General features: G+C 42.3%; 2 protein-coding genes across 2 annotated transcripts in view; both read left to right on the top strand.

Annotated features, from left to right (window-relative positions):
- The window catches only part of LOC308688289 (protein CD300H-like), a 37,270-nt gene extending 21,631 nt beyond the window's left edge, over nucleotides 1-15,639 (top strand). Inside the window, exon 7 of the mRNA XM_081361259.1 lies at nucleotides 15,175-15,639. Within this exon, the coding sequence (XP_081217385.1) occupies nucleotides 15,175-15,232 (58 nt within the window). The 3' untranslated portion in view covers nucleotides 15,233-15,639. The remainder of the gene's footprint in view (nucleotides 1-15,174) is intronic.
- On the top strand, nucleotides 7,126-13,164 carry LOC308688281 (uncharacterized protein). Its single transcript, XM_081361242.1, has 7 exons — nucleotides 7,126-7,340; nucleotides 7,462-7,785; nucleotides 8,032-8,109; nucleotides 8,779-8,856; nucleotides 9,218-9,334; nucleotides 9,419-9,453; nucleotides 9,566-13,164. Exons 1-7 carry the CDS (start codon nucleotides 7,301-7,303, stop codon nucleotides 10,010-10,012), a joined length of 1,119 nt encoding a protein of 372 aa, XP_081217368.1. The 5' UTR covers nucleotides 7,126-7,300; the 3' UTR covers nucleotides 10,013-13,164.
- Nucleotides 15,640-26,858: the final 11,219 nt, after the last annotated feature.

The raw sequence follows: 26,858 nt of genomic DNA on the forward strand, positions 1-26,858 counted from the left end.
GACAGTCAGAAGAACAGAATAAACAGAAGATCTGCTATAAATGAGGTGAGATTATCAAAAATTAAAATGGCTTTTTTTGTATATTTAGAGATGTTTTTTATGGCTGATCCAACTTGTGATCAAGTCAGTTTACATCATATGTTGTGAAATTATCAGACTGCTCAAACATCGAAGTGCAAGTTTAAAATCTCTTATTATTTTGTGCTGTAAATTCCTTCTCTCTGTTTCCCTGTAGAGCGATGATCCCAGTGCAGGCTCATATGCAGCTCTTGAGCTCAAGTCCAGATCGCCTGACCTCTACGACACACTCACAGTAAGAGAAATATCAAAAACTACATGTGCAAGAGTTTGTTCATTCAAAAGTCAGATAATAATCAATGTGTCTTTCACACAGTCTGTCCATCCCAGACCTGCTGTTCACCAGTCCGGCTCTTCTGAATATCAGAATCTGACTCTTCAGTAGCTCTTCAAGTCTTCTCAAGAAGAAACTCTCATCACTCTTACTCAATGGATACTAAACAGTCCTTACATTCATTTTTTTCAATCTATACTATGTGAGCAATCTCACCAACAGTAATCATTTTTTTTAAAATGTCATGTCAATTGACCCAGAAAGGTGTACTTCCATGATAAACTCCCTAGACAAAGAAATAAAAGTAAAGAAGGAGGCCAAGAAGGAATGAAGACGGAGGAAGGGAAAATCCTCATAAGAAGAAAATCATCCCCAAAGAAAGAGCGATGATGCGAATAATTAGACAGCAAGAGAGATTAAATAAAACAGTTAATAGGAGTAAAGCATTGTAAAGAAATTTGTTTAAAATATGAAATGGAGAAACGAACAGAGAGAGTTGATCTTCTTTTTACTGAAAAAAGAGAAACATCAACACTGTCTGTTAGAGACGCAGCCCTGTCATTGTCTAAAGTGTTGATACATACATTTGCTGTAAAGAAACGGAGCTTGAAACTGCAAACGTCCGTTATAGCTTTTAGTGCATATAGGTCAGAGAAAAGAGCAAAACATGTATAACCTTTGCTTCATTATGAAAATTGTTGAAAGTTTGAAAAACTGGGCAAGAAGAGCTCAGCAAATGTGGTCAACGAGCTCGCATCTAAAGAGACCAGAAAAAGAGGAGCTTGTACACACAGTTATAGGAACTCGGGGCCGCCTAAACTGGGGTGTGTTTCCCGAACAACGACGTAAATCGCTGCTTAACTACCATAGTACGATGGATCACTGAAGAAATCAACTAGCTAGTCACAACTGTTTCCTGAAACCATACTGTCGCAAATTGGTCGTTCAACCACAGCCAAAAAAATATAAAAAAAAATATATTAAAGTGCAAGTCAGTGATTGTGGAAGTGTTTAGGCCAGCAGAGAAGGCCTTGCTGGCTCTGACGGCCCACCACTGTTGAAATCCTTGAAAGTTTGTAAAGCTGAAAAAAAAAAAAGTCAAGGCCCTGGAAAGTTTTTGCAAATAAACACAGACAGATACAGGTCCTTGAAAGTGCTTGAATTTATTTTGTGCAAGAAGTTTTCTGGAAAAAGTTCCATATTATTCCCTCCGGTCCACGGATGTGTTATTTCGCCAACACTTTGTGGCCTGTGCACACTAGCTTGCTTGATTTAGGTTAGTTACGCACATTTACGCGTTACGCTAAGTGTTTCCCGCGTGAGGTGGGCTACTTTGTGTTGTTCGTTGCCGTGACGTTCACCCGCGCACGAAACTACTACAATGGTACCTCAACGTTTCACAGACATTGCTAAAATAGGCTGAAATGTGATGCCTGGAAAATGCAAGTTTCAATATATTTCCCTCACCAAAGAAGATTACAAAGAATGACTCGCTGCAGGGTTGCCACCCGTCCCGTGAAATATGGAATCGTCCCGTAGGCCTATTTAAAGGAAAAATTATGCGTCCCGTATCAAATCAATGTGGGACGCGATTTGTCCCATTTTACATAGACCCACACATTCATTTGCGGGTGATTGGATATTAGCGTCTTTGTTTCCATAGCGATGGAGTCTAGACAACATGTGCTGTAAACGGGCGTAATGGGCGTTTTTTTAAACCATGTCGAGCTCACGTCCTCTTCAGATCTGAAAATAGGTATCGATGTCTGTCCAGTAACTAATGATGAACGTAAGGCGAACTGCACAGTTTAATTTGCTCACGCAGACTTCGGTGGACTTCTGTCTTAAAGGGGACATATCATGCTAAATTCACTTTTTTAGCCCTTAAATGCATTTTGTTGTATATTTTTAGTGTTTAGAAGTATAGAAAATTTTAAATTAGTCTCTTCAGGTGTTTCGTTGATATCTTTATATTCTGTTTTGGCTTTATTTTTCAACCTTTTCAGATTTTTCTATTCTCTATGACGTTTTGTGAACAATTATGTCACAGTATTTGCAGCAGAACTGCCAAATAAGGATGTCGACTCCCGGCCCAACACTTCGAGCAATCCGCCATTTTTATTTCTCGCTCCGATTTTGTAGTCCAAGCTCAAAGATGCAGAACTTACGAGAGGGTAAGTCAAAATGTTCGGTTGTTGGATGTAGTAACCCACACGCTTCATTACACCGTCTCCCAGCATCAGAACCTCTTCGAAGTGCCTGGTTGAGTTTAATTTTTAACGGAAATGTACCCATAAAGTCATTTTTGTGTGCGCGAATGTGAAGCACTTCAAGGATAACTACTTCAGCAACAACAGGGTTTTTCCTGCATTGAACTTGTTTTAGCGCCCGCCAATGCGTTTTTTTGTCCCACCAAAGTCTTATTTGATCAGTGAGTAATGTAGATGAACTGCCGCGCTTGTGACAGGGCGCATGTTTAACTGAAAGAATGAGCAGAGAGAGAGAGACCCGGTCGCTCTCTCTCTCTCTTCCGAGCCAGGCGAAAGTGTAAACAAGACTTCACCGTCTCCAAACTAGGCGCTGTCTTGCTCTCTCTCCCTCGCACATATTAATCAAAATAAATCGACACGGTGGTAAAAGGTCGGAAGACCAAAATTTCATGTGGAGCATTCGGAGATTTTTTTTTCCTGAATTACCGCTGGGTGTGAATTGTGCTAAATAAGTTGCCTTATCTTTTCTGAAAAGCGTTCCGGGCATTAAGCTGACATAAAACAACACTTTAATAAAATGAAAAAACTATCCAATGATGAAATGTTTTCTGTATTGACACAAATCTTGGATGTTCAAAAGTTTCTGTGCCGCTAGATAATCGTATCTCTGCTATCAAACTACAAAAATGGTGTGCCGAGTGTGACCGAGTGTCACCTCTACAACCTGGAGAGGGGGCGGGGTATGAAGTGTCTCAATTGTATTTAAAGAGACCGCACCAAAACGAGTTGCTCTCAGACGCACATCAGAAAAGGGGTAGAAAAGGGGCCTGTGGAGCTATAATAATGAGGAATTCAGACCCAAGCATTGCAGTTCCGCTTTATATAGACCACAAATGTATGATTTATATGTAAAAAGGAACAATTTAAAAGCATGATATGTCTCCTTTAAAGCAACACTAACGAAAATTTTTTACCTTAAAATAATGTTTCCAAAATCGTTTCAGTGGTTCATCAAGTCGTAACAGGGTGAATGGCACTTCTGCATTCGCTTTGCGGCCCTATGTCTGCTATAACTACACTATGCAAGTTTGCCAAACCGGGTCGCGTTTCTGTAGTTCGAATGAGAAATAAGAAAATTACAAATTTTACTTGTTTTATGTCAAGTGTTACAATAGTCATTATTTAGTTTTTCTTAGTTTCTGATGTTGCAATACATCCAGTCCCTACAGAACGACGCGATTATGCGATCGCATAATTCAATGCATAATCAGCCAAAGTCCGCATATTTATGAGGAGCCACATTTTTTCAAATACGCTGCACTTTAGCCGATTTTTTTTTTTTTAGGCAACACCGATTTTTGTAGTTGTTCTCTGTATTGACAGCACTCCAAATTGACAAAAAAATGAGCTCAATGTTAAAACTGACCGGAGTTCTCCTTTAAGGTAGTAGCCTTGTGAGAACAGGGTGTTGGGGAATCACTTTTCTTTCTCTTTTTCATCAAACCACAGTTTTTGCAAGTTCCCGAAATTTCATCGGATAAAATTGCATAAATATCCCGCATATTCCATCGCGTTTTTAAGAAAACCCGCAACAATCACAAAAAAACTCTGCATTTTTCTAGAAGGACTGTACATCATACTTTCATGAAATCATGCATCATACTCTACCTTGTCTGTGGATATCGTTCATTCCAAAGCCGCTGCTGGATGAACAGCGAGTGTGTGTGCGACTGTAGGCTAAATTATTTACGACAGCGGTAATGGACAATTCCACTTCCAACCTGTAGGGGGACCGAAGAGGAAAAGTTCCTTAGTGTTGCTTTAAAGCAGTGTACCGTGACAGACAAATCCCTGCTTTTAAAGGTATAGTCCTATTGTTTTTTTGTTTTTGTTTTTAAATTTGGATAATCTCTTAATATAATATTCCATACATTGTCAGAGCTTGGTAGACAGATAACTTTTATATTTGTAGACGTTATTAGACAGATTAATTCATAGATTATAATTAATGTTATTTATTAATTTATCGTTTATAAATATTAATAACATGCATAATAAATTATGATCTTATCTATAAATGATGATCTTATCTTAAAAAAATGGGTCAAATAATTACATAATGATGTAGTCATAATTTAAGTAGTAAATAAATTAAAAATTGAAAAAATGATCCCATCCCTGCAGAATTGTCAGGTTCAGAATGACTGCTTAAGGCACACCAACATATACTGAAGAGTTACTGTATGTAGAAATACATAAAATAATCAAATGTAAAATTATAATATGTGTTCTTCTGCAAGTTTCACATACTTGATCTCATGTTTTCTCATGGTTTATTGTTGAGCTGTCAAGGTGTCATGTTGAAATAATCAGTTCCAAGACCTTGACACATTTTTATTTTATTAAGAATTTTATTTGATTATTATCATTATTTTTTTTTAATAGGATGTACCGAATATTCTTCAGTTTTATGCAAAACATAAATATGACAAATAGAATATCAGACGCAAAAAATATTTATTCATTAAATACTATAATGGACAGATTAAACCGTGTTATTCTTGATTGCAAGTGAAGCATATGTTTTATTTCATTATTATTATATTGTGAGTCTGTAGTTATTAATGTGAATTTCGTTTCCTTGTTGGATGTTCAGTTCAAACAAAGAGTATAGAAGCCCAAGAGGCGAAACTCAATAGAACGCTCCATAGCAACAGTTGCCCCCATGACGTGACGGCGCGGCCGCCATTATGGACTGAAAACTGAAGGAAAACGCCGAAAAATAATGGGAGTCAATGGCACTGAAAAACTTAACATAACAAAAACTTAACATAACTTAATTTTTTCTGGCCGTCATATTTAAATATGAAAACAATTTAAAATACATTAATGAGGATGTCCGACGTTAAATGACGTTAAATGACAGAACATGTTACGTCTATGTGTTGGTTATGCATGGCCTAATTACCCTTAGGAAAATAGTATTTTGGGACAAAATATTACTATAGAAGTACTATAAGACTAATATAGAAATACTATAGCGGCTCTAGGATATTATAGAGGTATTACAGAACATAACATACTTCTGTGATGTTCTGTAATACCTCTATAATATTTTAAAGCTGCTATAGTATTTATATAGTAGTCTTATCGTACTTCTGTAGTATGTCCCAAATTACTATAGTATTCCTATAAGATTACTATAATATTTTGTCCCAAAATACTATAAGATTCCTATAGTACTTTTTAGTAAGGGTATGTCCCCCACCGAATCGGCTTCATTAGCCTACCACTTACGGTTTGCAATGATACAATTATAAAATTACTGCAAACCTTTAATCTATCAATATTTATGTTCTATTATGGATTTTCCTTGTTATATGAATAACAGAAATTCATGAAATAATATATAGGCAGACACACAGTAATAAGATATTTATTCAAATGTTGATTTTGAAATTAGTGAACATCACCATATATATGATTTGGAAAAATAAATAAATAAATAACATTACAAATTAACATTTCTAAAGACTTTCCTTTTACATAGAATATCACAAAAATATTAACAACTTGTTTTTTCAACATCTTCAGTGAAAGTGCACACAGTGAACGTTTCAATGGCAAAAAAAAAAAACAATCTGTGAATGTCCTATTACAGGCGGAAAGGTACAAAAAAGATGTGCAATCTAGCAAGTGCACACATGAACTATAAACACCTACTAAATTGGATTTTGCCATTGACTGGCGCTAACGATTTCAGCAGCTTTCAGTCCATAATGGCGGACGCGCCTCCACAGCGCCATCTACAGACTGTTACCCATAACACAACAGAGTTTCGCCTCTTGGGATTCTATACTCTTTGGTTCAAGGTTTGTCTGTGTTCATCGGTTCACTCCTGCTGGCTGATGTTGAAACTGCACCGTTCAAAAGTAGATGAATATCCGTATAAATCATTGCAAGCAACATATAAATGGCACAGATTAGTTTGGTGTGACTGAGATGCTTAAGAAAAGCTTCATCAATATAATATTAGGAGGCCTTTAGCTTCAGTTAATCATAAGATGTCTTCGGCTCACACTTGCCAAACAGGAAGTGAAACTACAGCCACAGGAAGAGCTTTGAGGCTTCAGCTAAACACACTACGTTTCCCACAATGCAACTCTTCTCCCAGAGCTCATATGATGGAGAGGGAGATTTTAATGTTCAAGCAATAGTCTGTATTATTTATAGTTTCTGTAAACAACAGTGTTTCTCCATGCTGTCGATTACCACAGAAAATACCCCTAACACACATTTCTTCTGCATCTCATGTCTTTTTCATTCAGAGTTTGGCAATGATTGTTTCCTTCAAATGTTTGACATGTTTTCCTATGAGTGGATGATGCTTAACATGTAATTAACATGTCTTGAAAATATATTAAAACATTCAGAAGTAGAAAAAGAGGAAAAGGACAACAGAAAGCTCTTAAAAAATGTTAAAGACAGAACAGAAACAGGATGTGGTTAATGATTTCACAGTTCATTTCCTGGTCAAAACTGAGAGACGTTTTCACATCTAACGCCACATGGAAACACAGAGATCACAGTTTCTCAACACGTGAGACGAGAAACAAGCGTATTATTTTACTCTCCACATATAGATGAGAGCAGTATTATTGCTGTTTGAGTTTCAGAGAGTCGTGTGAGGAACTACTGAGAGTTTCAGACTGAATTTCTGAAGTGAACTGATGAAGAAATGAAGTTTCCACTGATAGTGTGTGTGTTTCTGCTGACGGGTAAGAGCTGAAGATCTCGACTAAAAGTGTTTATTATCTAACATTATGGTGTATGTTATCAGTGTACATGAGTAAAGCTGTGTGTGTGTGTGTGTGTGTGTGTGTGTGTGTGTGTGTGCAGTGAGCAGTTCACTGTCTGAGGGCATTACAGTGAGAGGAACAAAGGGACGAGGAGTGATCATTACGTGCTCTTATCCAGGAGGATATAAAAACTCTTATAAATACTTCTACAGAGGACCTTACAGAGACGCTGTCCGTATACTAGAGTCTGATGGAGGAGAGTCCTCAGTGATCAGTGGCAGATTCTCACTGAAGGATAATCCTCAGACCAGATCATTTACAGTGACCATCAGTAACCTGAAGATGGAAGATGCTGGACCGTACGGATGTAAAGCTGGATGGGCGTCTCCTCACTACACACAAGTCCAGCTAGATGTGATCAGAGGTGCCTGATATTCAACACTTAAATCTGCAGTCTGAAACTGTTGGCGCTCTAGAGGTTAATAAACTGCTGCGTCTGAAGAACATTGAGCCGGAGCTCCTTCTCTCTGTTTGTGTCTATACATTTAGTACATTTTGAACACACAAAAAAGTTACGGACTGCAGCTTTAACACCAATCTACTTCATCACTCATGTTTATAGTTTTATGAATATATGTATTATGGTGTGACGCTCTTCTTCATTTCTCAGCTCCAAAGACAAAAACACGTGTCCAGATCTCAACATCCAGCATTAGTCCGTATAGCAGCACTGAACACACCAGCACAGGTACACACACACACACACACACACACACACACACACACACAATGACTGCACGCGCTGACATCTGCACTCACATGTGTTTTAATTGTTTTCATAACTTTTCAGAACTTAACATCAAATCATTAATTTACTCTGATTATAGAGAATGCAGAGATATCAAAGCTTCTAAACACAATTTTAATGCTGCATTCAAGATCATGATGTAATTCAAGATCATTCATGTCTTACACAAACTTGCATCAACTTGGAAACTTGAAAGCTTCAACTTCTGTGAAAAATAAACCACAATTGCATCACACTGAACATTTAGAGGTTGTGATGTTCCTCAACACTCGAATCAAATGTACAACAACTGAACGTTTGACGCGTCATTTGACAGTCAGTGTAAAATCATCTCATAATGACAGTAATAACATGAGTCCAGCTATGTGGGTTTGACAGAGACTTTTATCCAAAGTGACTCTGTATCAGTTCAGATAATAAAGTGTCTTCTAAATGAACATTTATATAATGTGATTATCAATATTCAGTGATGTGAACAGAAAACACAACATTTGTTCATATGCAGCAATAGCAAACAGTGTTAAGTGTGTTTTTGTCTATTATTATTATGTGTTATTATATCACTGCATGAGCGGCACACTCACAGTCACTGGTGTTTCTCTCTGTCAGAGACTCATCAAACAGAAACTGAAACAACAAGAACAACAACAGGAAATACTACAGTTCAACTCTATCAGACAAACACTAGTAAGAACACAAACTACACTACCCATAATGCAACTCTCTGATCACATGATCACTCTTTGAAAGGAAATTGATTTGAACATTTGTGGAGACACATGTTATCTACTGTATAAATATAAATGATGCACATATCAGATTTCATGTGGTTAATTTGGTTTGACATCAACCGTAAAGAGAAGTGTTTTCTTCTGTAGAGTTGAGGTTTACCATTGCAGTTTCACTTCGGTTACACAATATAACAACTGTATATTTACAATATTACAATATTCCTAATGGTACAATAATCAAAGGAATTTATATCTGTTGATTTTCCAGTATAATCAGAATCAGTTTGTGTTTCATCATGTAAATATCATGTGTTTAGCGTTGCCTTCAGATCTGGCTTCTGTTGCTGGCGGTCTGGGTTCGGTTCTGCTGGTTCTGACTCTGTGTTCTGGAACCTTCATCATCCTGAAGAAGAGGAAGAGGAAATCTGGGACAGGTAACAGTTTGTTTGTGATTATAAAGTCCTGTTTTTAGGGTTGAAATTGATTAGTCTTTTTCTCTCTATTGATGCTCCATTCAGCTTTATTTCAGCAAAACATGCAGCGCAATACAGAGGTGAGTGTTCAAATCTTTACCTGTAGAAGATCAGACATGTTAAATGATTGTTTATTGATCAACAAAGAGAATTATTAACTATTCAATTATTGATGTATGAGTTGTTTTTCAGACTGACCGCATGTATGAAGAGATTACAAACAGTGATGTCGCCATGGCAACATCTTCATCCAATCAGACGTCTGCATCTTCATCCAATCAGACGCCTGCATCTTCATCCAATCAGACGTCTGCATCTTCATCCAATCAGACGCCTGCATCTTCATCCAATCAGACGTCTGCATCTTCATCCAATCAGACGCCTGCATCACACCTCAAGAACCGCACAAATATCTCTACTGTTTACGCCACAGTAAGCAATCGCCAGCCTGATTCAAACACCAGTCACACCCACTCGACCAATCAGGTGACAGATACAGCCGGTGATTATTATGGCAATATAAAGTCTCCTAAAGCAACACAGGACAGCGGGACAGAACTGATCTACGTAACAGCAACACATCCACAAAACATCTCAACAAACGAGGGTCCGATATATTCAGTGATCACTGATAAATAAAAAAAGACTGGATTCGGCCTATTGTTCCTGACTCCCTCGATGTATCTATGGTGTGCCTACTTCCCCGGGTTCGTCGAGGTGGAGTGCACCCTCAGTATCTGCGCCCGCTAAACAGAGGGATTCAACCAGAGAGTGATCCCCCACTGCTTAGGATGGCATTACTTAATGTGCGGTCCTTGGTAAATAAGACTTTCATTTTACATGACTTTTATTTCACAGAACCGGTATTTCTTGTTTATGACGGAAACCTGGACTAAACTGGGGGACTCGAGTCCCTTTTCTGAACTTGTTCCCCAAAATTGCTCATTTTTTTAATTCTCCACGATCCTCTGGTCGTGGGGGAGGTGTGGCGGCCATTGTTTTTAAAAACTCTTTTCACGGCCGCTTCATTCCGACAGACGCTTACGTGAGCTTCGAGGTTCAAATGTCTTCAATGAACACGGAAAATCCAGTATTAGCAGTTGTTTACCGGCCCCCACAGTTCAATAATTTATCTTTGAGTGAATTTGCAGACTTTCTGGGGAATGTAGTAACAACATATGACCGAATTTTATTGCTTGGTGATTTTAACATTCATATTTGCTGTCCTAGTAAGCTGTTAACCAAAGATTTTTGCAATCTATTGGATTCTCTTCATTTTTCTCAATATGTACAATGTCCTACGCATGTTCATGGTCACATCCTGGACTTGGTCTTTGCTCATGGATTTTCTATCATGGATATGGAGACAAGAGACAATGGGTTTTCTGATCATAAATCTGTGACTTTTACAACTGCCCTATCTCGTCGATCAAAAATGCTCAGGCACGATGGGTTCGTTATTTCTCATCCACAGCCAGCGAGGACGTTTCCACTGCCTATAATGCAGTCAATGAACTACTATCTACGAAACGGATCTCTGAAAGCCCGGACGCTGACGCATATCTAAGTTTTTTCAGTAATACCTGCTTGGACATTGTCAATAACATCGCTCCTTTAAAATTTAAACGTCCTATCAAAAAATCTTCTCCTTGGTTTAACGACTCTATCCGCTCACTCCGACGAAATTGTAGACGAGCAGAACGCAAATGGCTCAAGGACCGACTGCAGGTGTCGTATGATATTTTAAGAGAATCTCGTCATGTTTTCCAGAAAGCTGTTAAGTCTGCCAAATCAAAATATCTTGCAGAAATTGTCTCAAAAAATCACCATAGACCAAGAATTTTGTTTTAAACCCTGTGGCTGATGCTTTCCCTGATGTGTCTGATTCTTTATGTGAAAACTTTTCATCTTTTTTGTCACAAAGACAATAAGGTTAAGACCATAAACAACGCCGAGTTCTCTTGTTTTCTCTGAAGTGCCTAGGTGCTCATCTACCTGGAGCATGTTCGATCCAATCTCACTACTTACTTGCAGAGATATTGTTGAACATCTAAAACCTACCTCTTGTCCAAATGATATTATTCCGTCACACTTTTTAAGCAAATTATTGATATCATAGGGCCTGATTTCCTATTTTTTTATTAACATTTCTTTGAACACTGGTACGGTCCCGGACTGCCTAAAACATGCTTCAGTCACTCCCCTATTGAATCTAATCTTGATACATCTGATTTAAGAAATTTCAGACCAATTTCTAATCTTCCATTTATCTCGAAAATCCTGGAAATGGTTGTTCTCAATCATCTACACTCCTTTCTGAGTACAAATTCATTATATGATACTTTCCAGTTAGGATTTAGGAAACTACACAGCACCGAATCCGCTTTACTGAAAGTCACCAATGACATTATGCTGACTACAGATAATGGGAGTGCTGTTGCCCTGGTCCTTTTAGATCTCAGCTCTGCTTTTGATATGGTTGACCATTCAATTCTTATCTCTCGACTGAAGAATTTAGGCATTCACGGCACCGTTTTAAATTGGTTTCAGTCTTTTTTAACTAAAAGAACATTCTCTGTATGTATTGGAAATTGCACTTCCTCAGCTGCACATCTTTCCTGTGGTGTACCACAGGGATCTATTCTAGCTCCGATATTATTCTCTTTATATCTGTTACCATTGGGTTCTGTCTTTTCTAAACACAGAGTATCATTTCATTTATACGCTGACAATACCCAATTGTATTTCCCATTTAAACAATATAATTCAAGTTCTTTAGAAATCCTGCTTGCATGCTTTCAGGAAGTGAAGCTATGGCTGGCACAAAATTGTTTGGCTCTAAATGAGAACAAAACTGAAGTAATATTGTTTGGACCAAGTGATCGTCATGACTCCGGTATTCTAGATCTTTATGAGTTAAATCCTCATGTTACCTCTTCTGCAAAAAATCTAGGTTTTGTGTTTGACTCAGGCCTTAAGTTTGATCAGCAAATTAACTCCGTCGTTAAATCTTGCTTTTTTCACTTACAGCATCTTGCAAAAGTCAAATCTTTTCTCTCTCCAAAGAATTTTGAAATAGTCATTCATGCTTTTATCACCTCATGACTTGATTATTGCAATTCACTTTTTCTTGGAGCTAACCAATTATCTATCGGGCACCTTCAACTAGTACAAAATGCTGCTGCTAGGCTGTTGACTGGTAGTCGAAAGTTTGATCACATTACTCCGATTTTAACCTCTCTAAACTGGATACCAGTCAAACAGAGAATTGTTTAAAATTTTAGTTTTTGTTTTTAAATCATTACACGGCCTAGCACCAGGGTACTTATCTGACTTAATACACTACCACAACCCACCCAGGTCACTTAGGTCTAGTAACCTTGGATTGCTCTCTGTGCGTAGATCGAGACTGAAACATCGACGTGACCGAGCTTTTGCAGTAGCAGGCCCTAAATTATGGAATAGCCTACCACTATCAATCAGAATAGTTTCGTCATTTGCCACCTTTAAATCGAAGCTTAAAAAACACTTTCTTAATGTGGATCCTTAATGTACTCTCTTAACCTTCAATTGTATTATACTCAATGTGTTATTTATTCTATTGCTTGTAACTGTATCAATTGCTCTTGTAATTTTATTATATTGTATTATCCTTGTCCTGACTATTCTGTCCTATTCAGCACTTTGGTCAACCATGGTTTGTTTTTAAATGTGCTTTACAAAAAAATAATGAATGAATAAATGTTGAGAGAGGTGCGAGATAAAAAATAAAGCACTTTAATTGGAATGATTTTAGCTTGTGTGTGATTTATCGCGGGCACGGGTCGGGTAACGGGCCAAATATTAACGGGTCTGCGCGGGTGCGGATTTAATTTTGATATCACGGGTGTAAGGACCATCCATTGGCCCAATGACGGAATCCAACGGCCTGGCGAAGGTTTAAAGCGTGTATGTCTTTTCAGCGATCCAGTGAAGTTCACTTAATTTATTGGAACTTAGTTTTAGTATTACTTTAGCTCTATGCGTAATCTGACTCCAATTTCAAATGATAATCAAATTTAGATCGTATTTCTGATTAGAAAATAGTCATAAATATTGATTATGAATTAATTTAGATCTTTGTTTACTCTGAGTATCCCATACTTTCAGTTATTAAATCATTATGGACCCGAATGCCGCTTAGAGATCATGTCGGCCAAATCGTGTTTCTCACGGACACAAACCAGTTAATTCTGATTTCAGTCAGAGGATGTAGGGTTTGCTAATACCCCTAAAGTCGGTTGCCTACTGCTCACTCGAACTCGCCTCATTAAAAAAACACAGACACACAGTCAGTGAACAGTATGAGTTTGACTCTCATCACGTGAAGGAAACTTCATATTAGGGTCCAATTGTCACTATTAACTGTGACTTGGTAGTGCGTTAAAGAGACTTTACTGGATTTCTTTGGCACAACAAGAAACAGAGTGATTAAAACAGAGATTGAATGAAAGATTGTATGTATTTTAAATGAACTTCAGTGTCAGTGTTTTAAGTTGATCTTTCCTGTGACCCTTCAGATAAAAAGACCACTGAAGTTTCAACCATCAGCCCTTCTTCAGAAACACAGTCATCTTTCAGTACAACAGAACTGAGTCCACAATCAGGTCAGTTCCTCTGTCTGTCGCTCTTTATGACTCTTATTTCTTCAATATTGTGCTTCTTAATGTACTTGAATTCATTTATATATATTAGATGATTCCTTTGAGATTAAATGTGTTAAAGTTGTTGAAGACTGAAGGTTCAGTCCTCAGATGTTTGCTCCCGGTTATTAAAATGCACAAATTGCTTTGGATAAGAGTGTCTTTAGAATGAACATTAAAATATTTTCAGTTGAAAGTAATCAGTGTAAATCAATAAACGTTTGTTTATATTCACGTGATGCGAATGGTTTGTGTGTGAATGAAGAGCTTTAGAGTTTATATGTGTTCATGTTCTCACTGCATGATTCACAGTCACTGGTGTTTCTCTCTGTCAGAGACTCATCAAACAGAAACTGAAACAACAAGAACAACAACAGGAAACACTACAGTTCAACTCTATCAGACAAACACTAGTAAGCACACAAACTACACTACCCATAATGCAATTCTCTGATCACATGATCAATCTTTGAAAGGAAATTGCTTTGAACATTTGTAGAGGCACATACTCATGTTGTTAACTTGCTTTGGCATCAACCAGACAGAAGCGTTTCCTTCTGAAGAGTTGAGGTTTACCATTGCAGTTTCATTTCAATATAATATTCTATTGTACTATAATACAAATTATTTATATAAATGATAAGAATGTTATTGTTCACTTAACAGTAATATCAGAATCAGCATTTTGTTTCATACAATATAATACGTTTAGATCTGGCTTCTGTTGCTGGCGGTCTGGGTTCGGTTCTGCTGGTTCTGACTCTGTGTTCTGGAACCTTTATCATCCTGAAGAAGAGGAAGAGGAAATCTGGGACAGGTAACAGTTTGTTTGTGATTATTAGTGTTATTATTTAGCTCTATTTAAGTGTGTAAATTGACTGACTCTCTATTTTCATGCAGCTTTATTTCAGCAAAACATGCAGCACAATACAGAGGTGAGTGTTCAAATCTTTACCTGTAGAAGATCAGACATGTTCAATGATTGTTTATTGATCAACAGAGAGAAGTATCTGCATAAACTATTCAATTATTGATGTATGTGTTGTTTTTCAGATTGAACGCATGTATGAGGAGATTCCAAACACAGACGTCACCGTGGCAACATCTTCATCCAATCAGACGCCTGCATCACACCACAACAACTGTACAGAAGTCTCTACTCTTTACGCCACAGTAACCAATCGCCAGCCTGATTCAAACCCCAGTCACATCCACTCGACCAATCAGGTGACAGATACAGCTGGTGATTATTATACCAATATAAAGTCTCCTGAAGCAACACAGGACAGCGGGACAGAACTGATCTACGTAACAGCAACACATCCACAAAACATCTCAACACATCCACAAAACATCTCAACACATCCACAAAACAGCTCAACAAACGAGGGTCCGATATATTCAGTGATCAACCATAAATGAAAAAGACTCTCAAAATTTGGTAAAATCTACATTGTTTTATTTATTCAATCTTTTGTCTCACTTTTATGTACAAAACACAGTTTATAAAGTGTATAATGTATAAATAAAGTTAATATAGAACTTCATATATAACAAACAATAAAGAAACATTGTTTGAATGGCCGTCAATGGAGAAAGATGCTGTTGAAGCCGTATAGTGTACTTTCAACATCTACCAGCAGGGGATAATGGGGTTAACATGACATCTACCAGCAGGGGATAATGGGGTTAACATGACATCTACCAGCAGGGGTTAATGGAGTTAATATGACATCTACCAGCAGGGGTTAATGGAGTTAATATGACATCTACCAGCAGGGGTTAATGAGGTTAATATGACATCTACCAGCAGGGGTTAATGGGTTAATATGACATCTACCAGCAGGGGTTAATGGGGTTAATATGACATCTACCAGCAGGGGTTAATGGGTTAATATGACATCTACCAGCAGGGGTTAATGGAGTTAATATGACATCTACCAGCAGGGGTTAATATGACATCTACCAGCAGGGGTTAATGGAGTTAATATGACATCTACCAGCAGGGGTTAATGGAGTTAATATGACATCTACCAGCAGGGGTTAATGGGTTAATATGACATCTACCAGCAGGGGTTAATGGAGTTAATATGACATCTACCAGCAGGGGTTAATATGACATCTACCAGCGGGGGTTAATGGAGTTAATATGACATCTACCAGCAGGGGTTAATGGAGTTAATATGACATCTACCAGCAGGGGTAAATGGAGTTAATATGACATCTACCAGCAGGGGCTAATGGGTTAATATGACATCTACCAGCAGGGGTTAATGAGGTTAATATGGCATCTACCAACAGAGGTAAATGAGGTTAATATGACATCTACCAGCAGGGGCTAATGGGTTAATATGACATCTACCAGCTGGGGTAAATGAGGTTAATATGACATCTACCAGCAGGGGTAAATGAGGTTAATATGACATCTACCAGCAGGGGTTAATGGAGTTACAGTTTTTTCTGATTGCTCAAGCACATTTTTTGTAACTAGTGGCTATTTTTGCAAAACTCTACACACAAATAAGAAAACCTTTCACCCAATTATCAAAACATTGTAGTTCTCTTGCAAAAGCGAACACAGCTAGATTAACTCTTCACACCTTCGTGAAAATGGTGTTTTCGTATCAAACAGTAAACACAAGCCATCATCTACTAAGCACACAATGTGCCAACTACACACTGATGGTATGAATACAAAACACATCTGGCTTTTGCTTTCTCTGTGTACAGATGTCAATTTGAGGTCATACTTTTGTCATAGTGTCATGTAAACATACAAGGATCCAAACTTCAAGTATTGGTGTTTATTCACACTCATCAAAACCAAGACAAAGTCAGAACACAAAATAGTAATTTCACAAAAAAAAAAAAAAAAAAAAGACAATCAGCCTACATCATGTCGTCTTTCTGGGTCCGGCCACAAAATTTCGTCCACATCGCATGCGATATCCTCCAGTCCAAGGCACCGGGGAAAATATCTCCTTGAATGCCGTATCCAGGCCTGACATGATGCCTGGTCAATATCTCCACATGCTTCCTCCATTGCCTGTAAAAGGGCTACCTGTTGATGAGGATGACGGTCGTGCACTTTCCAGCGCCAGGCAGAGAAGAACTCCTCGATGGGATTTAAGAATGGAGAGTATGGAGGGAGGTTGAGTGCCATGAAGGATGGGTGGTCTGTAAACCAGTTGCGGACCAAAGCAGCCCTATGGAAACTAGCATTGTCCCATATGATGACATATCGAGTATGCTCTGGTCTCTGAACAGTGAGCATGTCATGTAAGGTGTCCAGGAATGCAATAATGTGTGCAGTGTTGTATGGGCCTATGGTTGCATGATGGTGAACAACACCATTTTGGCTTATAGCTGCACACATGGTTATATACTGTTAAATGTACGGATTTCACGGTAAAAAAAACTTACCGTTGCATTTACCTTACCTTACCGTAAAAAATACGGTAGCAATTTTTTACTAATTTTACAAAGTTTTACAACATCGAACAAAAAAATTACGATAAAAAACAGTGAACGTCTCGGTTACGGATGTAACCCTCGTTCCCTGAGTGGGAACGGAGACGTTACGTCGGATGACGACGATTGGGGTTTCGCTTAGAAGCCTATCACCTTCGAGTATTAGAAAACGAGCCAATGGCAATGAAATGCCATGGGTCTGCGGAATTTGCATAGCGTAACTCCGCCCGCCGCAGGGGGTATATAAGGAAGTACGCGAGCACAATGCAGACATGCCTTCGCTGAGGAGCCGAGACTGGCCCCAGGCGTTTTTCAGCGGTACAGCGGAAGTGGCAGGAAGACGTAACGTCTCCGTTCCCACTCAGGGAACGAGGGTTACATCCGTAACCGAGACGTTCCCTTTCGTGGTCACTCCGAGTTACGTCGGATGACGACGATTGGGGTTCCAGTCTAATCACGCCACCTCGGCTGTCTTCCAGTGCCCTGCGTAAGTCTGAGCTCCCTGTTGTGCTAGCACGAACGAAGGAGTCCTACTTAACACAGGGATACCAAGGTACACTGGGAAGCATATCTCCAGAGAGAAGTATGCAATTATGCCCAGCCATTGATGGGGGGGACTTAGAATACACATATGGCCAGAGGCTGCATACGGAAGATCACTGAGGTGTCCAGCCGCAGGTGGAATTTTAAACCCCAGGGGTGGCAAGGTGGCTTGCCAAGGGAAAGACACACGCTCACAAGGAGACTTACAGCGGAATACACATGTGGGGGTCGCCCAGAGGGGGGACCATGCACATGGTGGCAGCTGGTCAAGCGCAAAAGCTGAGTATGGAATTTTGGCATAACTCAGGCGTTGACATAAGCAGTGCTGGAGGAAACTCAGAGCTTATCAGACTCACCTGAGGAAAATATCGCACGTATCCCGTCCGTGGAGGGGAATGGCGAGCAAGCGAAGACACCTGAGCAGAATCTAGCACCGGCTGGTTGAAGCGAGTACATGAGAAGAAACTGGCTCTACTCGGAGATTATAAAATCTCGCGAATGTGTTGGGTGTCGCCCAGCCTGCAGCTCTACAAATGTCTGTTAGCGAGGCGCCATGCGCTAGAGCCCAAGAGGAAGCCACACTACGTGTGGAGTGGGCTTTCACACCAAGGGGGCACGGACGACCTTGCTGCTGGTATGCCAACGCAATGGTATCCACTATCCAGTGTGATAACCTTTGCTTTGAGAGAGCCTTTCCCTTCAGCTTCCCACCATGACAGACAAAGAGCTGGTCTGAGGTCCTGAAACACCGCGTTCTGTCTACATAAGCACGGAGGGCGCGTACTGGACAGAGCAGTGCCAAGGCTGGGTCTGCCTCCTCCAAGGGCAGCGCTTGCAGGTTCACTACCTGGTCTCGAAAGGGTGTGGTAGGAACCTTGGGCACATATCCAAGCCGGGGTCTCAGGATCACGTGAGAGTCAGCCGGCCCGAATTCCAGGCACGCTTCGTCAACCGAAAATGCCTGCAGGTCCCCTACCCTCTTGATGGAGGCCAATGCAACCAGGAGCGCTGTCTTCATTGACAGGAACTTAAGCTCCACTGATTGCAAAGGCTCAAATGGAGCGCTCTGCAGGGCAGTTAGAACCACTGAGAGGTCCCAAGAGGGAACGAGGGGAGGACGAGGAGGATTTAGTCTCCTGGCTCCCCTCAGGAACCTGACGATCAGGTCGTGCATTCCCAGAGACTTACCATCGACTGCTTCGTGATGGGCGGCAATGGCGGCCACATACACTTTCAGGGTGGAGGGAGACAGCCTTCGCTCCAACCCTTCTTGCAGGAAGGAAAGCACGACACTGATGGGGCATTTCGTGGGTTCTTGATGTTTAGAAGAACACCAGTTGACGAAGAGGTTCCACTTCAACGCATAGGCATGTCTCGTGGACGATGCTCTAGCGGAAGTGATGGTAGCCACCACCGCAGGTGGTAGGGTACTCAAACCTGCCTCGTCCCGTCCAGGAGCCACACATGGAGGTTCCAAAGATCGGGACGAGGGTGCCATAAGGTGCCCCGTCCCTGAGAAAGGAGGTCCTTCCTCAGAGGAATTGGCCAGGGAGGTGCTGTCGCGAGGAGTACTAGTTCGGAGAACCAGGTCCGGTTGGGCCAATACGGGGCAACCAAAGTGACCTGCTCCTCGTCCTCCCTGATCTTGCGCAAGGTCTGCGCAAGGAGGCTCACTGGGGGAAACGCATATTTGCGTAGGCCCCGCGGCGAGCTGTGCGCCAGTGCATCCGTGCCGAGCGTGCCCTCGGTCAGGGAATAAAACAGGTCGCAGTGGGACGAGTCGAGGGAGGCAAACAGGTCTACCTGTGCGTCGCCGAACTGATCCCAAATCAGCTGAACCGTCCGGGGATGGAGTCGCCATTCTCCAGCGAGAGGCCGAACTCGAGACAGCTCGTCGGCCGCCTGGTTCAGGTGTCCCGGGATATAAATGGCTCGAAGCGACCTCAGATGCTTCTGACTCCATATGAGGAGGTGGCGAGCGAGTTGCGACATACAGCGGGAGCGTAGACCACCTTGATGGTTGATGTACGCTACTGTTGCGGTATTGTCTGATCGGACTAGTACGTGCTGACCCCTGAGCAACGCCCGGAAGCGGTGCAGGGCGAGACGTACAGCCAGCAACTCGAGGCAATTGACATGCCAAAGGCGCTGGGGTCCTGTCCAGGAGCCCGCGGCAGCATGACCATTGCACATGGCGCCCCAGCCCGTGTTGGAGGCATCTGTTGATACAACAACATGCCGGGAAACTCGTTCTAAGGGCACTCCGGCCCGTAGAAAATTGAGGTTCGCCCACGGGGTGAAGGTCTGACGGCAGGCTGGAGTCACTGGGACTTGGAGCGTGCCGTGTTGCCATGCCCACCTCGGGACTCGATCGCGAAGCCACAGCTGAAGCGGTCTCATATGAAGCAATCCCAGCGGCGTTACTGCGGCTGCGGATGCCATATGCCCCAGGAGCCTCTGAAAAAGTTTCAGTGGAACCGCACTCTTGCCCTCGAACTGACGAAGACAAGTCAGCAGTGACTGCGCGCGCTCGCTCGTAAGCTGCGCGCACATGGCGACCGAGTCGATCTCCATACCGAGAAAAGAGATCCTCTGCACGGGGCAGAGTTTGCTCTTCTCCCAGTTGACCCGAAGGCCCAGACGAACTAGGTGCCGGAGCACTAGGTCCCTGTGTTCGCAAACCTGGTCTCGAGAGTGAGCTAGGATCAGCCAGTCGTCGAGATAGTTCAGGATGCGAACCCCGTGTTCCCGGAGGGGAACAAGGGCTGCCTCGACGACCTTCGTAAAGACGCGAGGAGACAGGGCTAGTCCGAAAGGGAGAACCGCGTACTGGTATGCCTGTCCCTCGAAAGCAAACCGTAGAAACGGTCTGTGTCGAGGTAAAATGGAGACATGGAAGTAGGCGTCCTTCAGGTCGATCGCTGCAAACCAATCCTGCGGCCGCACACACTGGAGGATGTGTTTGGCCGTTAGCATCTTGAACGGCAGCCTGTGAAGGGAGCGGTTCAAGACGCGTAGGTCGAGGATCGGCCGTAACCCACCGGACTTCTTGGGTACAATGAAGTAAGGGCTGTAGAAGCCGGACTTCATTTCGGCTGGAGGGACAATCTCGATCGCACCCTTCGCCAGCAGGGTGGCGACCTCCGCTCTCATGACAGGGGCATTGCCACCGACCATAGTGAAGCGGACTCCCCTGAAGCGGGGAGGAGATCGCGCGAACTGAATCGCGTAGCCGAGCCTGATGGTTCTCGCGACCCAGCGGGACAGTCTGGGAAGCTCTAGCCAGGCCTCCAGAAAGTGCACCAGCGGGGTCATACGAACCACAGACGTACCGTCGGTGGGGCAGCGAGGCGGAATGACCGGCACCGGCGAGGGTGGCATAGCGGCCCTGTGCGGGGGCACGGTCATTAACCGCGTCCTGCCAGAGGAGGCCAGGGGAGGGCGCGCGTCCCACGGGGGCGTGCTCTGGCAGGGGTCTGGCGACAGAGGGGGATGAGAGGAGCGAGGCCCGTGGGCGGCGCGTGCTGTCATCCCGCACCTCTGGGACAGAGGAGGGCGGCAGTGGCGGGACCCGAGGGTGGCGCGCACTGCGGCCCTCGGGCTCTGTGGGCTCAGGATTGGGATTTTCGATTCTGTCTTTAACCACATTAGGGTGCTGCCCGTCGTGGGACGAGCAGCGGGGAGTGGAGAACAAAAGATTCTCCCCCGGCCCTCCACCGGGGGAAGGAGTGGCCCTGCTACCACCTCCTGAACAGAAAGGAAAGCCAATCCTGAGCTGCCCGTCTCAGGAGCGCCGCTTAGCCTGGCATTTAGCGGGCGGCGGGGCTGGAGAGGGCTGTGGCGCCTTCCTGCGGCTTCCTCCACGACGCGACCCCGATGACTGCTGCTGGGGCCGTGCGGGAGGGGCGGGAGCCGCAGGAGGGCGCCCTCGGCGGCGAGCAGGCTGAGGACTCTGAACCGGTGGCTTAGCAGCAACAGCACGCCGGGGCAGAATATGTTTAATGGCCTCAGTCTGCTTCTGAGCAGTCGAGAACTGTTGGGCAAAGTCCTCGACTGCACCGCCGAAAAGGCCGGCCTGGGATATGGGAGCGTTGAGCAGACGAGTCCGCTCAGGCTCACGCATATCGGCCAGGTTCAGCCACAGGTGTCTCTCCTGGACCACAGCTGTGGACATCACCAAACCCAGGGAGCGCGCGGTCACTTTCGTCGCCCGGAGAGCGAGGTCAGTGGCGGCGCGCAGCTCATCAAAGAGCCCTGGGTCTGTCCTACCCTCGTGCATGTCACGGAGCATCTTGGCCTGGTAGACCTGTAAGATGGCCATGGCATGCAGTGAAGCAGCTGCCTGTCCCGCCGCTCTGTAAGACTTCGCCACCATAGTAGACGAGAATCTACAGGCTTTGGAAGGGTGCTTTGGATCACCACGTGATGAAGCGCTTGCCGGACACAGCTGCATCGCGACAGAACGTTCAACCGTGGGAATCCCAGTGTACCCACAAGCATCAGCTTTATCGAGGGGAGGAAAGGCGGAGAAAGCCGACGAACGATCACGGGAAGACATGGGAGCCTTCCAGGACCGCGTGACTTCCTCATGCACTTCCGGGAAGAAAGGAATTGGGGTTGGGCGGCGACGGGTGTCAGCGGCCGCTCCCAAAAACCAATCGTCCAGCCGCGAGCGCACTGGATCAGGTGGCGGGGACCACTCAACACCAATGGCCGCGGCTGCCCGGGAAAGCATGGCGGTCAGCTCGGGATCAGACTCAGGCAACGCTGACACGCCCGAGGGCGGCAACGCAGCCGAATCCTCACTTCCCGAGGACTCGCGCCCACCTTGTGATGCCGCGATCGACATAGTATCTTCCTCTGGAGCTCCAAACGAGACGCGCTGGGGCTCCGAAGAGGAACCAGCGGTCTCAGTCTGTACACTCGCGGGTACCACTGCTGAAGAGGGGTGTGTGGACCGCGGACGTCCTCAGGCCACAGTCACCCTCAGGTCACCCCGGCCACCAGCCGAAGTACTAGCCCTCTCGGAGTCAGTAGATCGGGGTGTGGGTAGGGGGACTCTCGCTCTGGTGAGTTCATTGAGTCTCGACCGCAGCATGGAGATGGTCATGTTCCCGCAGTGAGAACATGAGTCATCCATGAACGCTGCTTTAGCGTGATCAACGCTGTAGGATTGAGTGCGAAACAAACACAAATGAATCTTCCAGGTGAATTGTCCAAACATAGTTTCTCACAGAACTGAACATTCCAGACACCAAATCACCAACCCCAGAGCCATAAAAGAAGGCTCCAGCCAGCCAGTCTCCGCTGACCAACGAAAACCCCCAGCTAAGAACTTTATGGCCATGCAAGCTTCAAAGAAGATGAGCCCAACTAAAGAAAGAACTGGTCAATGTAAGATAGCTTGGAAAAGAATGATTGGCTCAGAGATAGCACAATTCAGCCCGATCAAGATAACAGCAGAAGCTGCTCGAGCCCACAACATTCCAGACTCCCCCCCCCCCGTAAGGACCTCGGATAGACCTCAGGGTGTAAAATCGTTTCAAACCACAGAGCTGAGATTTTACCTATAACATAAATAAAATCATTCAAGAACAATTTTCAATGGACTTATAGATCAAGCATCATGCAACGACATGATTCTATATTGTTCCTACAATAGATGGGTGTATCTGATATGCTTAGATGCCATACAATTCATGTAATTGTAATAATTGATAGATTTTTGAATGAAAATGTGTTGTGTTTCATATCGATATGATCTTATGTTCTTAATTCAAAGGATGGCTTGATTGAAATCTGTGGAAAATGTTTCGGATTCTTATAATAGTAATAATGTCTTAGCTGTGGCCTCTGTACTCTTTGCTAGAGCTTAGAGAGTAAGGAGAGCACAGATAAGCTTGATTTATGATAAGAAGTGAAGAGAACGCCACCTCCTAAACAAAGACAGTGTCTAATTGGTTAGAACTGATCCAGGAGGCTGGGTGGACATTTGAGTTTAAAATCTTAACACCAGAACAAAGTAGAGTTTTCAGTGCAGAACCAAAAATGCAGCGGGAGATGAAGATCTAAGACAGACAAGTAACCATGTAAAACGCGCAGACGAAATAACCCAAATCAAGATCTGAAGAACATGGGTTAAACAGCTTCATTTAAGCCATCATCTACTCTTCTCAATTTCCTTTCTTTTCTTAGTTTCCTTTCTTTTCCGTTGTGAGTCTCGGTTCTAAGTTAAGTTTTGCGATAAGATTTCGAGCCACGTTTCTTCTGCAAAGCCAGCTTCAAACAAAGACTTTCATCCCGCCAGCACACCACGTGACTGACCACGTGACCCAGACATCAGGCACGCGAGACCAGCCAACGAACGGACCGGGAAAACCCCTTTACACGCAACAAAAAGGGAATCCCCAAAAGCAAAGACAAGCAAGTACTGCCTCCAGACTCTTAGCTAAACTGGTGTATTTGATACTGATTTAATAACCTAGGAAACGACAAAAGGGTTAAACTAATGATTGATGGTTCATTCAGGTTGTGTCTTATAAGTGCATAGAAAACTGGGATTACATCATCTCACTCTTACTCTCACTCTTAAAACTTAATCTTTCCTTACTCTTTTCTTTCTGCAACGCGTATGAATGTGTATGTGTGTGTTTGTGTTAGATATTAGTTTTATGTGTTAGAATAATCAATAAAGTCTCGTTTGTATTTTAAAGAGAAATATTACTTGTGTTATTGTGCTTACAAATTTAATGTCTTAAACTTCTGATCTAAGTTACCTTGCTAACTATATAGTGTTTCACTATAGTTCGGATATTTATATCCGTTGCAGAGTGGATAGTTACAGCCAGTTCAAATGAACCGCGAACGAGTCATTTGCTCGGTTGTAATAAGTGACTCTTTTGAATTCCCTATAAATTAATTAATAATTCCTTTGAGCTAAATTGTAATCACTACAGAATACATAATATCTTACATATTGGTGGAGGATGCGGGCAGTTTAACCTAAAATTGTAAGCATATACGAAGTAATTATATTGTCATAGTAGCCTATGCGGAGAGATCCGAACCTCCGAGTCTGTGTGTGTGACGTATGCAGCGCGCGCCGCGCGCTCTGTTTGAATGAATGACCTGCTGCTTGAGCTGTTACTCTAGTCTAGTCTGCCTCCCCATTTTATTCTTTTTATTTGTTATTTTATTCAAACTGCAGTAAAATAACCCAAGATATAAGATCCCACGCAACGATAAGGTAACAATTGAGCGTGTCCCTCGATTCTGAAATACTTTATTTATAGCTTAAGACATCTGCGTGTTCCAGAGTCTTTCAAATAGCTATAACGTTATGTGTGTTTGTATCAGTCAGAGAGATGAATTAAATTAAAACTGCAGTAATTAAAATAACCATGTAAAGGACGGACGAGCGTGTCCCTCGTCTAACGTGAACGTTAGTCCTTATTTATCTGATCGTCACTCAGTGCGTGTTCCACTGGGACAACATTCTCCTCACAGAGCGATGAGCGTGTTTCTAACGTTATTTGTTTGATTCACCGTGCGTGTTCCACGGCGATTCGTGATAAACTTAGAAGCCTATATTTGTGACTGGCAGTGCGAGTTCCACTGCTAGGACGAATATTCTCAGTTAAGTTTTAGTTTTTCCCAGGTTGTCAGTGCGTGTCCCACTACAATCCCCGTGATAAATAAGCTTATCTGTGTCTGTTCAATTAATTTTCGTATAAACACTGCGTATGTCCGAGTGTAATTGAATAGGAGTTATTTAAAGTTGTGTTCAAGTAAAGCTTGACGTTGAAACTCAACCAACAGTTAAGAACCCTGTTGTTTTCGTGTGCTCAGATAAAATTGCACAGAGACGATCCACAGAGATCGCTATAGCGATATATTGTTCCATCTATTACAGCACAAAGCTGTCCTTTAAAGTTAATCACTCTTAAACAACTGAGTGAAGCCCCACGTCGTAAAAACAGCTACGAGTGGTGTCCTTTATTTGTATTTTTGAAATGCGCCGACATTTCACGTAAGATGATCGACGTGTATATTCTTTGAACATTGTTGAAATGCGCCGACATTTCATGTAACATGCGTAACTGTTTACAAACTGTTGCAATTCACATGTTTGCCCACTAGCGTTGTTTTGTCGCCATAGTTACAATCGTGACACGGAAGTCTTAACCAACGCTTCCGGGTGAACTCTGACCAACGCCAAAGTGTAAACAAACTGAAACAAAACCCAGTTGTGGCTAAGCTAAGGCTAAAGCTAAGCTAAGTAGTTGTTTACAATTGAGGCCTAATATTAAATGCTAAAGCCTAAGCATTATTTCCGGTTATCAGTAGTAAAATCAGTGGTTAAATACAGTGTCTGTTTGAACAACGTTAAAGTGATTTAACCATTTAAACACCTTGACTTTTATACCTGTTGGTTCTTTTCTTCTTTCCTCTTTTACCTGTCTCATACTTTATTTTTCTGTGAAAAGGAAACTTCGGTTCACAATTATTAATTTCATTTACCTGCATTTTACTTGAAAATAAAAGACTGGTTTATGATTATTAATTGCCAAATTCTAATTTGATTTAAAAAAGGAAATATTAAATCAAGATTGAAGTTTTATTTTTCTAAACAGGTAATCTCTAACGATTTCTAGATTTATTTTTAATAAATCTAATTTCTTAATTCTCATAATTTCTAAATTTATCTTTTAGATTTAATCACTTCAGGTGAATAAGTCTTAAACTTTGAAAGTTAAGTAAACTTATTCAACCAACATTTCCCTATTACA

Source organism: Scardinius erythrophthalmus, assembly GCF_964197995.2.
Source record: "Scardinius erythrophthalmus genome assembly, chromosome: 3".
Lineage (NCBI taxonomy): Eukaryota > Metazoa > Chordata > Actinopteri > Cypriniformes > Leuciscidae > Scardinius > Scardinius erythrophthalmus.

Excerpts from the sequence above, each read along its gene's own strand:
- LOC308688281 (XM_081361242.1), top strand. The coding sequence starts at position 7,301 with ATGAAGTTTCCACTGATAGTGTGTGTGTTTCTGCTGACGG. Across the intron at positions 8,857-9,217 it reads ACTCTATCAGACAAACACTA|CGTTGCCTTCAGATCTGGCT; the intron begins GTAAGAACACAA and ends TCATGTGTTTAG. Across the intron at positions 9,335-9,418 it reads GAAGAGGAAATCTGGGACAG|CTTTATTTCAGCAAAACATG; the intron begins GTAACAGTTTGT and ends TGCTCCATTCAG.